The following is a 23,681-nucleotide window of genomic DNA, read 5'->3' as shown; positions in this document are numbered from 1 at the left end:
AGATATCAATCACCATGATAAAGTTTAATATGATCAAAAGCCATTAACACTATTTTTCAGGTCATAAAAGTCTCTGAATGTCCCATACGTAACGCGCGTGTTATCTTGGACTTGCCCAAGATGTCATACCTTGTAACTGCATAATAGTTTTAGACACATAATGGGGAAGTTGGATTAAAATTCCTTCTCCAAAATGCAACAGTCTTTACATAATCCAGCTCCCTGGCTCAGATTTGTGTAGCCATGTCTTATTGGTGTTCGTGTACGTTCCTCAGGCAACTATTGCATCAGCATACAGTTGTAGGTTATGCACGTACAGTGTGCATCCATAGACATGACTGTGGGTCCGGCACATAGCAACGCTAACACCAACACCAAAGTTGTAATGACAAATTATACAGTATGACTATCCATCACGGGAGACTAGTAGGCTTACATTGTATTTAATAGCCAATGAGGAAAAGCACTTAGACCCCTGTTACAGTGGCGGGCTGGCCAGAGGCCGGCCTAACTTTGTGATGTTCGGCCCCGCATTTTCAGGCATTTACACCGCCTTGTCGTGTCACAATTGGCGAATAAAGTTTCCTTTCGCATGTTTTGGGTTTTTTTTGTCGTAGTGGCTCTTCATGTAGGCATTTTTTCTTCTTCTTCCTGTGATCTCTATAGTACAGTCGTTTGGCCGAACATTTGGGTTCAGTTGTGTTAATCGACAAAAGGCGGGCCTCAGGCTTGCCCAAGGCTACCTCCAAGAGGAAGTCTCTTGCTGGCCTCGCTTTTGGTCCGGCATTTCGATTTTTGTGCGTTTACATGAGAATGGAGGCCAACCTTTTGCCCACTGTTAAAATAGGGTGGCACAATGTAGATCACTAACACAAACAGTGGAGCTTGGTTCAGCAGAGGACCTTCAGCTCCGGGCCCAACACCAGCTACTGGAAATAATCATAATTTTTAGGTCAGCTTGCTATTAAACATCAACTGATCTCAAGTTTAGTTTAACTGCGGATGTTAGTGTTGAGATAGCACTAGCACTAGCACTAGCACTGAACATGATATCACCCATACTGGCTACAGAATTGTGTCCTTTGATGAGAGATCATTCACATTTGAGTTTTACATTGTATACAATATGTAGGCCATACATACAATTACAGTGTGTACACACAAGGTTGTACTATTAAAACTCATCTCTTTTTATGTTGAACTCACTTCTTGATTTCATTGGGGTTTTTCTTTCCATTTTTATAGCTTCCATAGAATGTGCTATGAAAATTATGTGCAGTGCAGATCAGCTGATTGCAATAAAACAAATTCCAAGCATGTATACATGTACCAACATATATCGTAGAAGTTAGCAATATATGTAATAAAATTGTTCACTGGGGTGAACCATACTAGATAATAGTGTATTAGATTTGTTGAATTTGTGATACATATCAGTATATTGATTGTTGTGCCTATACAGGTGTAAATTTACATAATGCCGTGAGTGTCATATCCATGATATGGTTCTCTCAGTTCGGCCTTGCTGATTTGCATGCTTTTAACAATTTGAATACCTCATTTATTATATCGCCAACTTTTAAGCAGCCGTTATGGTAGGGGTGCATTGAATGATTTCTTTCTTTTAGTTGCACCCATGTGTGCATCATGGGTACAAATGACCTTCCTTTTTTCTCAGCTGGTTAGGTGCTTCGTTTGTTTTCAAAGCAACATTATGCTTACACTTGTAAGCCTGCCTGATGTAAAATTTATGGAATTCATGAATCATGTTCAAGCAAAGGATGAGCGTGCATAGACCAGGGCACCATTTCATGAAAATTGACAGCCCTGACAATCACCATAACAGTCAGTGACTAGAGCTTCTCAGCCAATCAAATCAAGGATTTTACTGAAATTGTCAGAGACTGACAACTTGTCGAGGGCTGACAGATTTCTTGAAACCAGAAAGGTCCACTTGGGAAAGCATCATTTCATTATTTTGCATTGAATGTAGTAATAGTAGTTTTTAATTGATATTGCCAAACACCACCTGTCATTAAATCCCAGTGCTTAGTTTTTGATGCATCTCAGTGAATCTAAAAACCAACATGCCCTGTTGGTACGGTTACAGTTCGTTATTCCGAAGGTTCGTTATTCTGAAGGTTCGTTATTCCGAAAATGTGATAAGGTTCGTTATTCTGAAGGTTCATTAATTCGAAAATGAAATAAGGTTCGTTATTCCGAAGGTTCATTGATTCGAAAATGAAATAAGGTTCGTTACTCCGAAGGTTCATTAATCCAAAAATGAAACAGAGCTCATTATTCCAAAGGTTCGTTACAGACCCTATTTCATTTCGGATCAACGAACCTTCGGAATAACGAACCTTATTTCATTTTCGGATTAACGAACCTTCGGAACGATGAACCCTATTTCATTTTCGGATAAACAACCCTTCGGAATAGCGAACCCTATTTCATTTTTGGATTAACGAACCTTCGGAATAATGAACCTTCGGAATAACGCCACAAATGTTCGGATCAACGAACCCTTTTTCATTTTCGGATTAACGAACCTCTAGGTATAGGGACTTTGTGTGTTTCGGATTAACGAACCTTTGGAATAATGAAGCCAAAGGCTCAAGTGAGCTATTGTGATCACTCTGCATTGTCCGTCATGCGTAAACTTTTTATGCCTCCGTCACAAAGTGGTGCCAGAGGCATTATGTTTTCGGGTTGTCCGTACATCTGTCCGCATTCGTTTACGCGATAACTTGAGTAATATTGACTGGAATTTTACCAAACTTGGTCTAAGTGTAAAGTATGATGGGGCAATTACTTGATTAGATTTTGGGTGAAATCAGCCAAAGGTCAAAGGTCAAGGTCAAATCATGAAATTGTATTTGTTTAAGCGATAACTCAAGACTGGATCGAGCAAATTTCACCAAACTTTGTCTGAGGATGATGTATGATGGGACAATTACTTGATTAGTTTTTTAGTGAAATCAGACAGAGGTCAAAGGTCAAAGATCAAGGTCAAATCCTAAAATTTATCTGTTTACGTGATAACTCAAAACTGGATGAAGCAGCTTTCACCAAACTTGGTCCAAGGATGATTTTTGATGGGGCAATTAGTTGAGTAGATTTTATTGACATTGACAAGAGGTCAAAGGTCAAAAGGTCAAGGTCAAATGCTAAAAATGTTGCTATTTCCCCCATATCTATGCAATGCCCAAAGGTATTTTCTTGAAACTTAGTGTAGACGTGTACTACTGTGTAAAGATTCTCCAGAGAGAGTTTCATGTCATAAGGTCAAAGGTCAAAAGGTCGAAGATTAGGTGAAAATGTTACAATTTCACTTTTCTCGCAAATGGTTCAATGTATTTTCATGGAACTTGGTACATATGCATGTACTGACTGGCAGGGATTATCTAGGGAACTTAGGGGTCATGGGTCAATAGTCAGGGGGTCAAAAGTTAAGGTCAACTCCTCAAAATTTTACTATTTCCCTCATATACTATATGCAATGCTTGCATTATTAGTTTTAAAACTTAATACATGTATTACCTAATTTTCCAGCCAGAAGGTCAAAGGTTAAGGGTCAAAGGACAGGTCAAATTTCTAGCCAGAAGGTCAAAGGTCAAAGGTTAAGGGTCAAAGGACATGTTTAAATACAAAAAAAAACATATATTTTGTACTGTAATTGCACTCTTTCTTCATACCTTGAGAATTACTCAATGCATAAACTTATAAAAGGTTGGTCATAAGGCACATAAAAATCCTCAATTCCCCAAATATGTGTACCTGCACTCTTAGACAATTATAGCAAACCCAGTTCAAGGAAAGTGAACATTCAAGATATTTCTGACAAACCTGTCATTTCAGTATTTTGCCATTTATGTGAAACTGTCATCACACATTGTGAAGACATTGTACTATACACCTATTGGGAGAATCATACATTATGGCGAAGGCATCAGTCCCCATAGCGACATTTCTAGTTTACATTTTCATCTTCTTGAAAACCCCATGACCGATTTTCACCAAACTTGGCAGGTAGCGTCCCAAGGGGGATAGGATCTCAATTTTTTCTAATCAGCACCATGCCCCACGTGGGGGTGTTTCATAAAGCTGTTCATAAAGTTACGAACGACTTACGAGCGACTGGTGATCAGTTCTTGTGCTGAATTATGGAAATTCTGATAAGTATAGCACATCAGAACTGATCATCAGTCGCTCGTAAGTTGTTCGTAACTTTACAAACAGCTTTATGAAACAGGGCCCTGGAGGGCCCCGGGGCCCCAGCCCCCCCCCCCCCCCCCCAAATTAAGGAATCTTAAAAAAAGAAACTTCTTCTCTAGAACCAGAAGTGATAGAGCTAAGTTAATACTGTGAGTTAGTACACTGATGACTGTTGTTTCAAGTTTGTACATTGCGGAATCCGGGGTGCCCCCTCGGCCTTGGGACCCAGGGGATGGGGTGTGAGAGTTCCAAATGGGGACCTACTGTGTAAATTGTACATAAGCTATGTATAAATATTCTTCGTGAAAACCCCTCAATGAATTTTCACCAAACTTGGTAGGTAGCATGCCCAGGGGGGTTAGGATCTCAATTTGTTCTACTGGGCACCATGTTCCCCTTGGGGGCCCCTAGCCCCCCCCCCCCCCCCTCATTAAGGAATGTTTACAAAACTTCTCTTGAACTAGAAATGATAAAGCAAAGTTAATACCTTGAGTTAGTACATTGATGACTGTAATTTCAAATTTGTTCATTGCAGATCGGGGGGGGGGGGGGGGGGGGGGGGATCAAATGCGGGCCTAAATTGTACATTTTCATATTCTTTGTGAAAACAGCATAATAGATTTTCAGCAAACTTGGCAAGTACCATTACTGGGGGATAGGATCTCAATGTGTTCAAATGGCCACCATACTCCCCTTGGGAGCCCCAGGGGACCCAAACCTCCCAAATTAAGGAGGGCAAGTCCAAGATAACACGCACGTTACGTATGGGACATTCAGAGACTTTTATGACCTGAAAAATAGTGTTAATGGCCTTTGATCATATTGAACTTCACCACGGTGATTGATATCTGGGAGAAGTATAATCTTGTAAAAAATTGAGAAAAATGACCTTGACAATTATATTCTAGAAGAGAAAATATGTGCCGTTACGTATGGGACCAGAAAAATTTTGTTTTTTTGAACATTTTTTTCAACCTCAAAACTCTCTGAAAGTATACCATTCTACAACTTGTAACTCACTGTGATGAAAGTCACAACACTCAAGATTATCACAGGTAAGTTTCATGTCATTAGGCAAAAAACTCTAATTACAGGTTCTAATTAAAGACAGACATGACGTGTTACGTATGGGACAGTTACGTATGGGACACTTTGTCCCCCATTCATTTAGTGTGTGAAGAACCATGTTTATGGGTATTTTGCATAATCATTGAAGTACATGTAGAATCAGTTGAAACTACTCAAATACTGATCCAGATTGTCAAGGAAACAATATTCCCCAAATATTCACCATCATAATCATATTCAATCATATTTTTATATTTTTATGACCAACCTGGGTATGCATGCCCTTTGTCCCCCATTCGTTAAGTGTGTGGAGAAGCATGTTTATGGGTATTTTGCAAAATAATTTTGCAAAATACCCATAAACAAATTTTTGCATAATTATTGAGGTGGAATCAGTTGAAATTACTCAAATACTGTACTGATCCAGATAGACAAGGGAACAATATTCCCCAGATATTTACCATCATAATCACATTCAATCATATTCTATATTTTTTATGACCAACCTGACTATGTATGCCCTATTCTTATCAGGATAGTTACTACTGAAAAATTGAATACCTGGTAGTAGGGGATGGCTAGTAACCGATCAGTGGGAATCAGTGGGAATGCTGAGGGATGATTGTTCCAATCCCTGTGGGATTCATTTAAGAGTGCATTATATATATCTACTGTTGTGTGAAAACTATTTGCTTCAGAATGGTGTCATATTCAAGTAATGTGCAGATTAATACCCCGTCACTGACCAGGCACACTAACCTGGAAACATTAAACTGCACATTACTTGAATATGAGACCATTCTGAAGCAAATAATTTTCACACAACAATAGATATCTGTATATATAATGTACTCTCAAATGAATCCCACAAGGATTGGAACAATCATCCTCCAGCATTCCCACTGATTCCCACTGATCAGTTACTAGCCATCCCCTTTAAGTGTTTACTTCCATTGATGAAGGGCAGTTTGCCATTTAGTTTCAATAAAAAACAACTTGACACAAGAAATATTAAGTTTAATAAATAAGCAATACCTGCTGCGTGGAACCCCAGTGATCGAGTAGATACATTGTATATGATGTCTGTCTAGCAGTCAGGTCATTGATTCGAGTCACACCTCAGTATGTATACCCATGAATTTTGTTGTGGCTACTACTGAAAACTGAATAAGGACAATTTGGGTATCACTTGCAATTAAAAAAAAAATCATTTTACATTTTATTTTTATTCTATATATATCACAACCATTTCAAATTGGATCTCCATCACATAAACTTTTAATTCCTCTAGTCTTAGGATTTTATGCTCTTAAGTAATTCATATAATTGGTTTCCAATCATCTCTTTAAATGTTGAAAACTGAATCCCCATTTCTACAAAAAACTATACCATCCCTTTAATGCTGATTTTTCATTGTGTATTTTGCCATTTTCCCCTCCCCCTTTCTGAAAATTGTTCAGTCAAGTTCATGTATTGTTTCAAGTGTCTATAACTCAAAAAGTAGCTACAATGTTGGGATGCTTTCTTCAGGATGATTGACCATTTGTGTACTGAGAGACCTTCCCAGCTAGCTACATGCATTCACATGCAATATGTATGAGGATGTCCCATACGTAACGCATTTGTCCCATACGTAACATTATTTCAATGCCTAATAAAAAATATTTCTTTTACTTTTTTTTCTTTTTTCTCTGGTATTTAATTTCTCTAAACAAGAAATTAGAACTTTCCAAAAGGGCATTAAAATAACCTTAGCAATTTCAGAATAAACCTAAAAAAATGACCTCATTTTGTTACGTATGGGACATCTCATGATAGGACACGAGCTAATTTGCATAATCATTTGCATAATCCCTAAATTTTCATACCAAGTTAAACTATGTGATGAACTTCTTATGTCCACATATTAATCTAATATTATTTGCTTTCCTTTGAATTAATATGAATTTTTATAAATGTCCCATACGTAACGCTGTGTTTCACATATATGCAAATGAAGCCCTTGAAATTTGCATAAATTTACATGATATCATTTTTTCCTCCACGGAAATCAAAACTTCAACTCATAAGCTTCAAAATGATACCAAAGATGTCAATATTGAGCAAAGATGAAATTTTGCCTTCTGAGGGGACCTTATCTTGGACTTGCCCAGGAATATTCAATAACATTCTTCTCTAGAATCAGAAGTTATATAGCTTTAAGTCTTTTTTTTTTCTAAACCGCATAGTCCAACTTTCAAAGTACAGTGTACTTGGCAGGTAGTTTTACCACTGTGATGGAAAATATGCAAATGGGCACCATGCCCCCAGCTCTCCAAGCTACCCCACCCAAGTTCCCAATGATCTCTGGTAAGAGTCTGCAAGAATGCATGGAAGGAACTTGCGGTACTCAGGTGAGCGCGAGACCACCAGGTCTCTTGTTTTTTGGTTTTTTTCCTAGTTTCAATTAGATACATGTATTATCAAAACTGCTGAAAATGCATACTGTAATCTGTGTACACATACATTGTACTTGTAGTCTTAGCATACTACAATGTAGGATCATGCACAATTGTCTAGTCTTGATGCTCACCTATTATTCCTTTTTTCCCGCTTCTCTCCTATTTTGATGAAATTATGCACAAAGCCAATTTACACAACTGTAGGTAAAATGTCTGTGCATAACTGAGTCTATATTCATATAATAACATGTCAAAGTTCACTGAGGATGTGTTTGCATGATAGCACTGATGTCTCATCGCAGGCAGGTTGCTTTAGATCATTTCCTCTTGTGGCCCGTGTATCTGATACTGTATGTCATATAATGCTTGTAGTGACCATGAATAACTAGTAGCTCTGCAATATATAGTGTAGGGTGCATTTATCAACTCACTTCTCATGCAGAATGAAGGTTTTCCAACAACTTTCAGGGAGTTTTGGGCAGTTTATATTAAAACACAAAGCTGCTTTGATTAGAAATGGGGTTAGAGATGTGTTTCTGAAACAAAAAAAAAGAGTGGAAGGCGGAAAACAATAAGCTGTCCCAAATGCCATGAAAATAATTGAAAAATGAATCATATATCAAATGAAAGGAAAATACTTCAAAATTAATAATCTGATATCGAAATTTAGATATTCGAGCAAATTTGGGTAAAAAAGTACATCTTCTTGCCTTCCCGTCGCTTGCCGGCGCGAGTCGCTATCTTGGAAAATTTCGGGACTCGGTGCGCGATGCCAAGGTATACAGCTTGGTGATTGGCAACCTCATTTCCAGATAAATTACGTGTGGCACCTGGAAACGATGCAGAAAGCACACACAAACAGGTTACGAAATTGCGTGGCGCGGAGGTTGCCACCGAGATATCGCCGTTCGAGCTTCCCTGACCGTGTCGGTAAGCCGCGCTTTAAGCCTCTTTTTTTCGTATTTGTCATCAAAAACGGACACACATCAACACAGACACGCAAGAAACAGATATTTTTTTCTTAAATATGTATGTTTTTATTTCTCATCATTCAAAAATTTGACAAAACAATCATGATTTCTCACCCCAGTATCATCACTCACTTCACATGAAAATGGCCGAACACGCACGATCATTTTGAAACGGCTGATTTTTGGGTGCGCGCGAGTGACGTGCCTACTTATAGCTCGGACCTGCTTACATCAACCTCTGCCAACTTTATGAAAAGGAATTGTTGCATCTAGTCAGAGTTCTCTCTCAGTTTAGGGTTCCAGTTCCTGCAGTGTTATGCTGTTTTCTTGAATGTCTCAGTGTCATATGAATAGATTGTTCTAGGTATCTTTAATGTGTAAAGTATTTGATACAGCAGGTCTTGAATTTAGCGATGGCCTGGTGGGCCAGGGCTAACACCAATTTTTTTTTTTTTTGGATGGCCTATCCAGGCAAGTAAGATTCAAAATAGATTGTTACCTCTTTTATTTGGGCATCTACATCTCTTTCGGGCTACCAAAATTTCAGATTTAAAGATTTTAGTGGCCTGAACAGGCCACCAGACAAAATAGCTCATGTTCAGCCCTGTACAGATGTCGGTATTTCAAGGGTGAATGAAACTATGGTATGCATGATACATGCGGAACAGTCAGCCTGGTATGTGTTTGCCATGAGAGTGGGCATGATGATGTGTACGCGTATAATGATCTGAAGTTTTACCCAGCTACATGTACGTTTGTAGACTTCCCACTACCTGTGGCCTTTCATGTCTCTGCTACACTGAGTTGTAGTGTAAGCTTTCAGAAGGGAAGTTGGACAGCAATAGAAACATGCAAGTGTGATACATGTAGCTGAAGTGATGTTGCCATCAAGAATCCTGTTGCATGAAATAATGCAGATATGAACTCCAGCACAGCACAATCCCATAGGCTTGATTTACATTATACTGACGTACATACTTCTGTCTTTAACTCTTTATGTGCCACGTTCGCACGCCTGACTCAGTCGACGGCGTGTCAACTTTTCATATTCTGCTCAAACACACAAACCCGCCCAAACTGATCGATAAATCGCCAAATGCCGCAATACAATGAGAGCGTTTCTTGCGATTCCGTTCCTCTCATATTTAGCTTGCATTTCATGTGGTGATAGACCAGCAATCGATGTTCCCTACTGGATTTGCATGGACATTTTAAGTTTCTGCCACTGTTTTGTGTGCAAAAGTCATGCTTTTACAGTAATGTAGCTACTGATCATTTGAAATAAAAACAATCAAAGATTTGACATACAATTTACATCAAAGCAAAGCTTGGTATTTTCTTTACAACTTTGCTCACTACATGTGCAGTTCAACAGAAATCTAGAAAAGTTACATAGATTTGAAAAATAGAATGTTTTCTCAAAGCATGATTACTTTGGTATCTCAGAATAATGTGGCACACAGGGGGTTTCCACCATGGCACATTAGAAAGAGTTAAGGGGGCTAGAGACAATTAATGTCAGTTGATTTGTCCATTTCTCCTATCCCTCCAGATCTTATTAATGAGTGGGATGGTTTAGTTTTGGTTGAGATAAGGATTCAGATTTTAACTTTTTGTGAGATAATTAGAAACCACTTATGAAATACTGAAGAGCATACAATTTTACACTTAAGTTCAGAAATTATGATGTCTGTTAAAACACTTGATCAAGCTATACAACAAGATGTGTACACGTGTACAGTATATTAAAAAGCAAAAAGCACAATTCGAGTTGTAGCTGTATGGTAAAAATCCTTGAAAAACAAAGTTCACTAAACTTAGGCTATGATAATGCCATTTCTCAGCATAGCACAGGCTAGGAATCCCAAATAAGGTAGTGTAAGATGGTGGATAGGTAGGAAGAGCTTTAAAAAAAACTGAAAAATCACAAGCAGGTTTGATTTTCATCATGAAAATGCAGAGGTCAGGGTCAAAGGTCATTGAACTTCAGCTAAACATCTTTTCAAGTTATAACTTACAGAAAAGTCAAGTGGAAATAGTTCAGTATGAAAGATAAGAATGCATGAGGGAATATTTGTGTGAAGAATGGTAAGGTGAGCTTCTCAAGGTCAAAGGTCAAGAGACGTTCAGAACATGTAAATCATAGTAGTCACATCTAGGCAGAGGCATCCTAGTCGACTCTACTCTGCATTAGAACAGATTGTCAGATTTTCAAACTTAGCAATTTCACGGCGAGAGGTGATTCTGTGTATGAACGGAACAGACGGGGCATATTAAGGTCAAAACACAAGTTTCAGGAGTTTTCCTGGGCCCAGCTCTGTGGATAAATGGGTTAAGGCAGGGCCCCCCCCCCCCCCTTCCCAGATGACAGTGTTTTGTGGTGCTACCTTTCATCAGGTAGCATATGAAGGGAAGTATTTAGAAGTCACTATGTGAATACTTTAGCTTTCCTTATAATGAGGAATGTTGGGTCACAGAGCATTTTGTTGTTGTTGTTGCTGTTGTTGAGATTCCAGGTTTTCCCACAGCCTAGCACAAGCAAAACCTCTTCCTCCCACTCCCCCCCCCCCCCCCTTCTTTTAAACCAGGAAGGTGGGAACAGACCCCACTGCCCTGCATACCTGTCTGTCCAGGGTCTAGGGCACAGTTTGACTCTAACCATGACCCCTTCAGCCCCTCTTCTTGGTGTGATATGCTGCAACTTCTCTTTCACCACTCTTTCCTCTCCTTAGATCCCTCTCTCCCATCTTTCTCGTTCATTCCACATACATCTCTTTTGTTTAGTGACGTCTTCGTACCTCTATCTTTGGCTCCAAATTGAATCCAGGAATGTGATCTTTGAACTGAAAGAGTGAAATCCAATGTTTCATAGTTCAATATTTTCCCCCACTGTGGAATGTATGCATACAGTGTGAGTGACTGCAGACTTTGTCCTGCTGCAGTATGGTGTAAAATACTGGATCATTGTGTGCAGGTGTGTGGTTGTTGTTGTTTTTTAATTCATTTTCTGGTTGTGGAGGTGTCTTCTGGCAAAATAAAGCAGTTGTAGACATGCAGTTAGATGAGGCATTGCTCCATTTTCAAAGGATTTTTAACTTTCAGCTTCATGCACTCAGAGATGTAGTAGGTGCCTACATGTATGTACAGTGTATACTATACTGTAGCTCGAGATACATTTAATTACTGATATAGTGATTCAATGTTGTCACCGAAATGAATTTGTCTATATTTCATTTTCCTTCAAAAGCTAAATAAATGTTGTTATCAGACACATTGTGTATAAAATTGTGTATAACAGAAAAGTTGTGCCTTCTTAAAGTCAGTGATTATCTTTCCATGCAAAACTGGTATTAAAATATGATTTTTTTTTTTTTGGTTTTGTTTTGTCTTTTCCCCCAATAGAAAGCATGCAGATAATCATTGCTGGTTGAGCTAGCTCCCTGGGTGTTGGGTGGGGGTGTTAGTCACTTTGAGTGATAGTTTTAGTCATTTATGAATTTATTCTTTTTTCTCTCTCTCTATCTTTCTCTCTTTCTCTCTCTTTTGCAGTTCTATTTTGTTAATTGTCCAAATATAATGAAATTAAAATGAAATGTTGTAAGGGAATATGGTTTACATGGAAACTTCAATTTTATACATTGTGCATTAACTGTACATGTATGTATTTTTAAGTGAGTCAGGTTTTGATGTCCGTAGCCATTTAAGAGCCGACATACATATAATGCAATGTATTATTAATATTTTTTTTTTGCTAGTTTTTTATGTAGAAAATGACCTCTGATATATATGAATGGAATAAGAAAGATTGGTAGTTACACATATCTTAAATTGACACAAAGAAACAGTTGTTTGTTTGTTTGTGGGTTTTTTTATGTATGATGCCTCTTTAAGTCATAATTTACCATTTCGTCGGTTGAGAATGATAAGGGCGTTAAGTGACCACAAAACCCATAGTGTTCGAGAAGACTTAAAGCCCTTCTCATTCTCAACAGACGAATTTTGCAGATGAAACAAAAACCCAGCATTAGTGCTTCAAAATAGTTCTAAAATGTGAGTTACGGCTAGAAACAACCGCTGTAAAAATTTGAATGCGTATAATCGATGTTAAGTGTTATTAAATACACAAAATGTGAACAATAGTTATAATAAAAATGTTTCCAGGCTAAACCGTCTACAGTTACGGTTTATTGAGAAAAACACTGATATCTTCTTATATTTTAGGCTTTATTGCGAAAATTTTATATGGTAGGATGTTTTGTGATACAACAGACCTAAACATAAGCATCAAATGTGATATCTTGAACATTTTCGAAATGACTGCTCCCAAAGGTAAACTGGACCTTTAATGAAATTTGTATCTTTTATATTGTAAACTGACTGTTTTGGGCGCACCAGGTGGGTTGGGGAGGATGGCCCGAGGGCCCAAGTCATTTATTGGCTCTTTCCAGACCCGGGCTGCCCAACCTGGTTCACCCTTACCGCTCCAGTGTATGTTCTGATTTCGAAAAATGTAATATATTTATGATTGAAAGCCGAATGAATAATAATAATAATGATATAACTGTAAAGCGTGAATTCTTGTGTGGTTATGTTTTTATCAACAGCTTTTTATCACACTTTGTGTGACATTGATGGATATTCAAGACATGCTGTTCCGGACAGTGGAATATGAAGCAAAATATATACCTGCTTCTGAGATCCTTGATATTGAACATTATTCTGAATTATATTGAAACAATAATGCAAGAGTTCACGATGTTAAAATAGCAGTTAAGTGCTTTCATGTCATAGGAAAAACATAGATATGTTTCATCTTCAAGCATGCTTTAAAACATTGTTTTCTCTGTTTGTGTGTCTGTGCGAGGGTGGGTGTGTATGTTTGTGTGTGTGTGTGAGAGTGTGGACTAGGGTATGCCCCAATGATGAGAGGAAAACATCATTAGCATTGACGTCAGAGGATACCTATCTTGTATAGTGCACAAGGGAGAATTCCTAATGGATATTTGCCACAGTACCAATGCATTATCAGAAATGCTTTGTAGCGAATTGAGTGTAGGGGGATGAATTGCCCAGTGTAAAAAAAAAATAAAAAAACAAAACAGTAGTTCTGTTAGTAATTGTGGTATGTAGGGCAAGAAGAAGTGCCTTGAATCCTCATAATGTTTTTACTTTTTTTCATTATTATGCAGTCATTTGGATGGTTTTTATTATTATTTTCAATCAATTTTCATATAATTCAAATCCATATTCAATTTGGCATGTACAAGTGTTGCAAGTCATGCATTGCGCTGATATCAAGAGTTTTTTGGATTATTTTGTTTCATGGGCATGCCCTTAAGATCTCATGATGTACTGTGAACTTTAATAACCTGATCCTGTTGAACACGAATTCAATACTTGGAATCCAGTTAACTCGTGCATTGACTCTTGAAACATTGATTATAGCAAAACACAGCCAAGTTTTCTGATTGTCAGGAAGCAAGTTAGATGTTTAAAATTTGAACGTTTTTGTAATTCAGTCCTGCATTGAAGTTTTACTCAAGTACATTGTAGTTGTTGTGTACATATTTACAGTGAACATACTGTGATATTTTGTATATGTTGGTATTTTGTGTTTCTGGAATTTATATATTCACCTTCTGTATCTTTGTGTATTAATCTCTTTTTTTGGGGGGGGATTCCTATTTGAATGAAAATGATTTTCCTATGTATTTATTTACTTTATTGTCAACAGGAGATCATTGAGAATTGCCTGTGCCAATCCTACAAAGTTAATGATGTTTCCGTTGAGGGGTTGCATGAATGGGAATTAAAATATTGATAAGATAGGGGAGAGGGAAATTAAGACACACAAAAGCTTAAAATGAAAAAAGGATGACTTTTCAGTCAAAAAGCTACCTATAGACACTGCATGTGTTTGCCACAGTGAAATAGTGCCTCATTATATTCATTACGCCAACTTCCACTCTGCTATTCCCACAGTGGGCATGATCGGTGTTCCCCGTTCTACGCAAGGAATAGGGAGGAACAAGACATTAAGGGTCGGCTGGGGCCGCCTCACGTCCTATTAATCTGTGTATTGGGGAGCCAATTTCAGAATTGGAAAACCCGGTTGCCGTAGATTATAGATGTTATTTCAAGGGTGGATATACCCGGAATAATGCATGTCATTTGATATGCAAAGGGAAGGCATAATTAGAGACTCTTCTCTTTCTTCCCTCTTTTTTCCCCCCAATACTTTATATTAGTATGACAGGCTGTTGCCTATGATTTTGACTACAGTGTACAGACGCATGTATTGCAAGGAAATGACACATTCTGTCAAATTATGTCAAGTAGTAGCTCCAAGTCTCCACCCATTTTAGGGGGAAAAATCAGGGGATGTGCTACAAAATGCTTGATAGTTTACCGACGAAAGAATTATGATAAGCGAGCGCCTAAAAGAACCATTCTTTGAGCAATACAAGATATGTTTGATTCCAGAGGAATGAAAAAGTAGAGATCATGATAATTGTTTCTCCACTGCATTGTATGAAAAGATGTCTTACGTCACATTCACAGTAAGAAATGTGTCATGGGGTGACAGATCATGCAATGACTTTTGAATGATTCCTTTAATGCATGGATTTATTCAATCTGTTGCTAAGTGTTGATTATTTTATCCTTGGAAAATATCCCTAAGCTAGTATAATCTTATCTATAGCTCTCTTTATGATATTGCACTCTAAAGTTTGAATGGACAAGCCAAATTGTTGCCTGGAAGTTTGACAGGTGGACTGAAATTTTCTTGAGGTGAAATACAAACTGCACTGCATGTCAGTGAAATGTATGTCAAGTATGCGCTGTACTTGTATGTTTCATCAATCAACGTAAATCAGATATTATAATGGTAGGCCTACATTAGCCGGGTTCACACGTACACCAATTAGCGGGATACAAATCTCGAGATTTGCATCGCGATCGTCATCCCGAGTTTTTTGCACGTGTGGACAGAAAAAACCCGAAAATTAGCGGGATAAGCATGGCGATGCTAATCCCAAGAAATCTTGCGCTGGTTCGTCAATTAGCGGGATAATTGGCCCCGCGCTGGTACGTGTGAACGGTCGGGATTAGAATCTCGAGTTTTTACATCCCATCATGCAATGCGCACATCACAACAGCGAGGCCTCTGCGAAGAGGTCCATCACCTCTTTGGAGCACAACAACAACAGCGCGCGAACCACACCACTGACGCGTAAAAGACAATGGGCAAAGGTAAGTGCGCGCAGGCAGTGATAGAGAAGGGCGCTGCGTGACCCAGTTTGCAGGCTTTGCTGTTATCTCTATCGGCAATTAGCGGGATAATTCGGTACGTGTGGACGCTCGCTAAATTAGCGGGATACCGATCGCGATCGCTATCCCGCTAATTTGGTACGTGTGGACGCTCGCAAAAAAACTCGGGATGAGCATCGCGATCGTCATCCCGCTAATTTGTACGTGTGAACCCGGCTATGGTGTAAAGAAGTACTTTGCTTCTATATAAGTATTGGAAAGCAGTATGGACTTTTTATATATTCAGTAAAAATGTTATGAGCTGTCATGGTTTGTTTAATATGGTTTTATAATTCATACTCTCCTAGTGATCTGGTGGATTGAGTGGATCCCTGATTGGACTTTTAGGGTGGTTCTGGCAAATATGAAATGACAGTCATCATGAGCTGAATTTCTGTTTTGTGCAAACCATTTATGTGGGTAAATAATTCAGTGTACACTTTACCTGGTGTACATTATATGTTCTGAGTGCTTTAGTCATGGCATTGTCCTTGTAGTAGAGCTCTCTAGTGTTCTGTGTAATGCATCATCAAAGCCTTATTTAGCCCTACAGTACTCCTTTTTCTAACAGATAACAAATCACCTCTTTCTCCCGATTTGTTCTGTTGCAGCCCCATTTGTTTTGAGGTGATAGAGGAGGCACATATGACACGGTGTGGACACAGCTTCTGGTAAGATATCAGTCATTGTCAGTTTGGTTTAATACCAGTAATTGATTCTCATTTTTTTATTTTCTTAGTGGAGTGAATGTCTTAAGTCAGTATTTTTATCTTCAGTATTGCCAAGGGTAAATTCTGCAACATCTTGAAACGATGAAGTGGTATTGCTTTTTATTTTGTAAGCAAGTTGAAGTGAAATGTTGGTTCTCTGATCAAATCTAGAATATACCTGCTCGCTATATCAGGTCAGAGACTTGTGTCTTGTTCTCTGTCTATTTTGCATTCCCTGTCTACTCGATAACATCTTATCAATTTGCAGTCCTTGCTTGGCACAGAACCCACGCAGGTGGGTGACCCACGCACGTCCTCAGATATCACACTTGTATAATGAAGTTGCTCAAATCGCACAATGCTCCGACTGAGTAGAGAAAAGGTAGGCATTAGTTTGTGTGAAATTGGAGGTTAGGCTGAAGGCTTCACGCGATAACAGTGGCCTAGGAAGCAGACACAATCCTAGCTACACTTATTAGGCTACCAGACTTACACAAATGGCCAAGGATGGCCTTGGAAGAGGAGATGAAGTGCCACAAACCATTTAATGGCCTTTGTATATGTTCATAGAATATCTAGTCCAATACCTTTGCCTCTGGAAGAATCTGCATGGTAGAATCTGTTTTCTTGTCTTTGTGTTTTTGTTGTTTTTGAGGTGTAAAATATGCAATGGCAAAAGACCAGCCTGGCAATAGAAAACAGAGAAAACTATTATAGTGGAATAAAAATGCATTGTATTTTGTAGTCTGAAAACCAAGCAGAAGGAAGTTGTAGGCCCCTATCACTTATTTATTTTTTGTATGTTCACAGGCAGTTGTTGATGTAGGCCCTACATGTAGAATGCATGAGGATGGGAAAAGGGAATTGGTATTAAATGAATGAAGTGTCCATTTTAGAAGAGATATACAGTGTACTATGTAGTTATGCAATCAATAATCTAATAGAAAGGTATCTAAAGAAATGAAATTGAATCATCCATGATACAAAGTTCAGTACATTGGCCATGCACAGAAACACATGAATGACAATCCTCAATATACCTTCATTCATTCATCATTGTATTCAAACTTTTACATTTTAAAATCACATCATGGCTGAATCGTATGATGGACTATCATAGTGTTGCATTATTTCTTCATGCCATTTATGCAAACTGTCCACAAACTTCCATTTTATTAATTCTTGCTTTATGATCAAGTCAGTGTCTTACCTACAATTGTACTTATCTTTGTTTTTGTTTTTGTGTTGTCATGATTGTTATTACCTTTGATGTTTTGCTTCAAGACTGTTTATTCATGTCCCTATTATTTTTCAGCCGGAGATGTATACTACGCAGCTTGGAGATGAGTAATAGATGTCCGAAGTGCAATTTTGTAATTGAGAAGACAGACCAAATATTCCCGAATGTCACCTGTAAGTAGCCCGTGGAGTTCTTGTCCACTTCGTGTATTGATCATTTGAATTGTAGTTTGGTGATTTAACCATGAATTGTGTGCTTGAATTCATGCTGTGAAATACAGTGCAAAGAATGTTTTTACTCTCAAGATTCAATTTCTGCATGTAGTGTGCATTTATTAGCATTCAACAGGTCGCGATATGTATTTCTAAAGGCACATTTATACATGTACATGTAATGGGTATTTGTTGTGCCATTAAACATATTTTAGTGCACTGTAATGATTACAGTAAAATCAGACCCAAAATTGTAAAAGCTTCATTAATATTGAACATAAAACAGTTCAAGAACTTTTCAAGTTTCCAATGTATTTACCAAATAGTATGGTTGTATGGTATGGATACAGTTGTATGTCCATAAAATATTGTAGCTGAGGTGCATCAACACACAACTTTCCTTTGTTCTATACGTACTGTGGATCTCAAACAAACTAGACTTGACATCACCTTATGTAGTTTACATATTATGTAAGGTTTGCAACCATATCACTATTTGGTTGAAAACTGTAAAATTGTAACATTCCACAACTATCTTATTTTAGGTCCAATTTGATGTAACCTCTACCAACATCTGCCAACTGTACTATTCAAGTCTACTTATAAAAATGCTATATGATTGCACTGAATTACACTAGAATGAGGGATTTTTCCACACCTACATATGTGTTCAACTAGTAGTAAGTCATTTAATAGGATTTGAGCTGTGAATACCCCCAAAGTAATCTTGGTATATGATACGATTATTCTCTAGAATCCCTCATTTCTTGTGTACACAGAAAGCCAAGATAAAATTTATGTGTGATATTTGTATTACTAAAATGTGATATTTGATGATATGCTTTATATATTACATGTATATTCTAAGCAAAATCATAAAACATAATAACTTATAAAAAAGGGATAAAACTATAAATCTGGTGATATGTTATTCATTAATTTAGAAAAAAAAAGGTGAAAAAAAGAGAAGCGTACTGAAATATGTATCAAATTATTGTTACAACCACGCTGCCAAGACTACAAAGTTTTCATAAAAATATTAGAATGCAGTAATGGTCTGTATTGTGTGTTGACTGTGGAATGGTTTAACTTTGTGTGTGTCTAAATTTGTTAGTATTTTTGTCACTCTTTTCAGCTCAATTCATGGCATTACCAATACATAAAAATGTTCTCCTTTCGGGAGCATTCTCTTGTCAAGATTCCTCTAATCTTTAATTGTACAATTTAAGAAGAGTCCATGGCAAGCTCTACCACTCACAAGGAGAAAATAGGGTGACAAGAACCTTCAGACTCAGTAGTCACCTATTGTTTCCAGGTAGCGGATCCTACACAGTTACCACAGCAAACTCATTGAAGTAACACAGAATCCAAGGAAACCTTCTATTCCTCTCTCTCTACCCCCCTCTCTCTTTCTTTGTCGCTGTCTTCTCTTTTGTCCATTCGCGCCCCTGGGGAAAAGAAAAGAGGCTTATGTGTGGATTACTGTCATTCCCTCAGTAGATTCACTGTTTAGTGCTTATTTTGCATCAATCAAGTCTTCTCTATCTGCTAGTATCATAACCCTTTTCTCAATCTGCTTCTACATGGTGTCCATTTCTGCTCTGCTGTGGTCAAACAACGTGTGTGAAAACTATTATCTCAAGACACAATGTACCTTTAGTCATGAGGGGTATTACATGTAGACACCGGAACTTGATATTGACAAGAAAGAAAAAAAAAAGGATGGGGGGTGGAGTCTTTTAATGAATCAATCAGGTACCATTTAGCCAGACCTTTTGTTCTTTGGTTGTGTTGTGTGTTGTTGTTGTTGTTGTCGTTGTCGTTGTCGTCGTCATCGTCGTTGTCGTCATTGATATCTCTCTTTGTCTGTTTATTTTTTTTTTGTTAAATATTACACCTTTTATGTACCTTGCAAACATCCACATCCCCATTTTCTCAGTGCTCACAAAGGCCCGAATTCGCGAAGGTGGTACAAATGAAACCATGGTTTAAACCGTGGACAAAAACCATAGAGCGCCAAGTATCGCACGGAATATTTCGTTACGAAATCAGTCATTTCGTCAATGAAATGATTATTTTGTTAACGAAACGGTCATTTTGTCGACGAAATTACCAATTTTGTAACTAAATATTCCCTGTGACACTTGGCGCTCCATGGTTTTTGTCCATGGTTTTTAATACTGTAGTTTCATTTGTACCACCTTCGTGAATTCAGGCCATTGTGTACATAGGTACACTGTGTATAAAAAACATCTTGTAGGGGCTGAGGAGCCACACCAATACAGTTTGGCTTCGTTTGTAGCTCATAGAATGTACAAATGTAGTTGCAGGCCTGATGTGGGTAAGAGGTGGACCAGGTATTGCTCTCATGTGGTATGCATGAGAGGCATCACATGCTCATTGAAAAACATGAATAGGAGGCCCAAAATGCTGAGCATGTGACCTGACATTTTGATATCTCCAGCCAAGGCCTTATTGTTGTTGTTGCATCATACCTTGCATTCACCCCTGGCATGCAGTGGGACCTACATTGTAGTGAGATGCTAATGTATTTTTTCGTTTGTCACTGCTCTTGAAATTAAGATTTAAATCAATTGAAGTAGATAATAGCTTTATTCAATATCATGTACAATTGTACTGTATTATTGTATGGCTTTGCAAAGAAACCCCAAATTGTACATCATTTTCTACACAGCAAAAAAGTATCTGAAATATGTACTGACAATACTTGCTCTAAATTATTGTTTGGTAATGGATAAGTGTTGAAACATGTGCATATACAGTATTTGATAACGAAATTATCAGAAAAGAAGGAAGCTGTGAAAATTAAATGTACAACGTATTCAATATAATTATATTTTCAAAAATGCATCACAGTCAGTAACAAACTATAGTATGTACATATCTCGATGAGCTCGTTATACAATGTACTTTTACATTGTATAAAGGTACAGGTCAAGCATGTTGTACTACATGTACGTGTTCCATTTATACTTTTGACAGCCAGTGTAGAGCAAAGCTCACATTAAAAATTTACTGATAGATGTAAAGTTCATTGATTAGGGCATTCATACTGTAGGAGGAGCTCTCATTCTTATCTTTAATGTCACAATCATGTTTCCCCCTTTAAAAAAAAAAGAAAATGATTTCCTTTTTATTCAACGCCATTCATCATACACTTTGTTGTATTTTTACAGTGAACGAGCTCATACTCAAATACAGACAGAGGATAGATGAAAAGCGGTTAAAGATTGGTCTGCAGGTATGTCCACTTTCTTGTCCACTTTTCCTCTGTCTCATGTTCATCAGGTTCGATTGCATTTCATTTGGCAGACAGTAGCACAGACCTGCAGAAGATGTTTTACATAACCAGGTGCAAAATCAGCAGAATGACTAGAAGGGCACTGTCTTCAAATATGTGTGGTTTCGTTTCTATGGAAACAGTTGCGCACAGTCATAATGCAAAACATGACAAACAAAACAGGACAGCTTTTAAATGAAAAAAAAAATATCGGCAGTTAAATGTTGCACCAAGTTCTTGACATATACAAAATTTGTGTATCAACTAGACAGAGATCACAAAATCAAAAACTGATCAATTTTAGAATTTTGATCTTGGATTGTACATTGTATTTATCACTGTGAGTAGAAGTTGCATTTTAAATGCAATTTGTACTCACAATGATGAATACAATCCTAGATCAAAATTCTAAAATTGATCGATTTGTTATATAACCCTAAAAAGATTGGGCTATTTTGACAAAACTGAATAGGTAATTCAAAATCGCAATAATTCAAATTTATTCTTAATAATCTATGCTAATTTATGCATAAAATAAAGAAACTGGCTGTAAATCTGTAATTAAAATTCCCAAACTGCTAATTTTTGGTCTAGGTACTCTTTTAAGGATTCTTATTGAATGGCAGTATCGAAATTTTTTTCTCATGTATTTTATTGTTTTTAAAAATTTCTTGTGTATTTCATTGTTTCGACTTTTTGTTTTTTATTGCTTTTTTTAGATGGAAATCATGGGTGACGCTATTCCGATCATGACATGAGATCAATTGATTTTAATCAGCAAAAGCAAAAATGATACATTTATGAATTTTGGCTAGAAACAGAATTTGCATTGGATTTGTATATGAAATCACATTTTTTAGCAATTTTGGGTCTGACATGCACTTCCAAAGTATTGCATAACTTCTGAACCATTAACCCTGGCATCACGAATTTGGTCTCAAAAGTTGCGCAAGACCTCAAAGAAAAAAGTCATGAAACGTTGCGGCGCGTGATTTTTACATTACGGATTTATCGTGAAAAATGTCTATTTAGGGTTAAGGATATAACATTTTTGTATGTGTGTGTGTTTTTTTTTATGTAATTTAAAGTACCACTATAGTACTACATGTATCATACCTGTGGGGTGCAATAATTTCTCCAGGATATCACTAAAATTGATGTTACATTGCCTTTATTGTAATGGTGGATCATGCTTTATAGTATTACATAATATGAAAACAGTTAAGATTTATGGGGATAACGGTTGGGCTTCATAATGTCTTTGTGTATACTCACTCAAGAAAAATAAAGTCTTACAGTTCCCACAAAACTAATGTCTACAGGTTCTTCAGACCCACTGAGCATGAAACTCTGTTCATAAAATGTTTATTACAGGGAAAAGCCACATTCTCAGTTGAAAGACACTCAGCTAAGAAATGCATGATATCTAATTATTGCTTTAATTCTATGAAATGTTGCTATTCTTACCACTCTCTGTATTCTTTGTAAAATGTATTTAAGAAAAAAAGAAAATTGCATTTTGAGATTATCTCTGACTACCATATATACCGGTAGTTATTTGTACGGAATGTGACAGAAAAAATGATAATGATTATCCCCATGTGTCTCTGCATTTACTGATCTTCCAGACAGCAGGCCCCACCCCAGATGTGCAAGAATTCATTCAGGATCAGGAGAAATGGGACCTGGCAGAAGTGAACCTCATGTTAGAAGTACTCATCAGCAAGAAGCGAAAGCTGGAAATGGTCGGTTCTCCCTCCCCCCACCCCACCCCCTTATCATCCTTTCTCTGATCTTAAAGGGACTGTATTTAGTACTGGTTGAGGTGGGGATTCATGTTTTGAACATTCCTAAGTGAGATAATGAGAAACCTCCTATGAAATATGAAAGAGCATGTAATTTTAAGAAGGATTCAATGTTTATTTGATGAAAATTGGTTTTCAAATGGCTGAGATATTAAAAAAAGTGATGATAATAAAAGGCGACAGGCCACGCCTTTTATTAGGATCTCTTTGTTTCGCCTTGTTTTTGGATATCTCTGCCATTTCAAAACCGATTTTCATCAAATAAACTTTTTGATACCCCTAAGAATTGCATGCTCTTTGACATCTCATAAAGTGGTTTCTGAATATCTCGCAAAACGTTAAAAGCTAAATCCTCACCTCGACCAGAACTGTACATGTACACATCCTTTAAATCAACCCGATTA

General features: G+C 37.4%; 1 protein-coding gene across 1 annotated transcript in view; it reads left to right on the top strand.

Annotated features, from left to right (window-relative positions):
- Window positions 1-23,681, top strand: part of LOC139726620 (E3 ubiquitin-protein ligase COP1-like) — a 60,837-nt gene that overhangs the window by 9,319 nt on the left and 27,837 nt on the right. Inside the window, exons 2-5 of the mRNA XM_071637609.1 lie at window positions 16,621-16,680; window positions 18,035-18,132; window positions 21,369-21,433; window positions 23,101-23,217. Coding sequence (XP_071493710.1) covers window positions 16,621-16,680; window positions 18,035-18,132; window positions 21,369-21,433; window positions 23,101-23,217 — 340 coding nt within the window. The remainder of the gene's footprint in view (window positions 1-16,620; window positions 16,681-18,034; window positions 18,133-21,368; window positions 21,434-23,100; window positions 23,218-23,681) is intronic.

The sequence above is a fragment of the Diadema antillarum genome, unplaced genomic scaffold, assembly GCF_040938485.1.
Source record: "Diadema antillarum isolate AM-2024a unplaced genomic scaffold, OU_Dant_1.0 seq00000094_RagTag, whole genome shotgun sequence".
Classification (NCBI taxonomy): domain Eukaryota; kingdom Metazoa; phylum Echinodermata; class Echinoidea; order Diadematoida; family Diadematidae; genus Diadema; species Diadema antillarum.
Note: the sequence above shows the minus strand (reverse complement) of the source record. Positions and strands in the feature narration are given on the sequence as shown.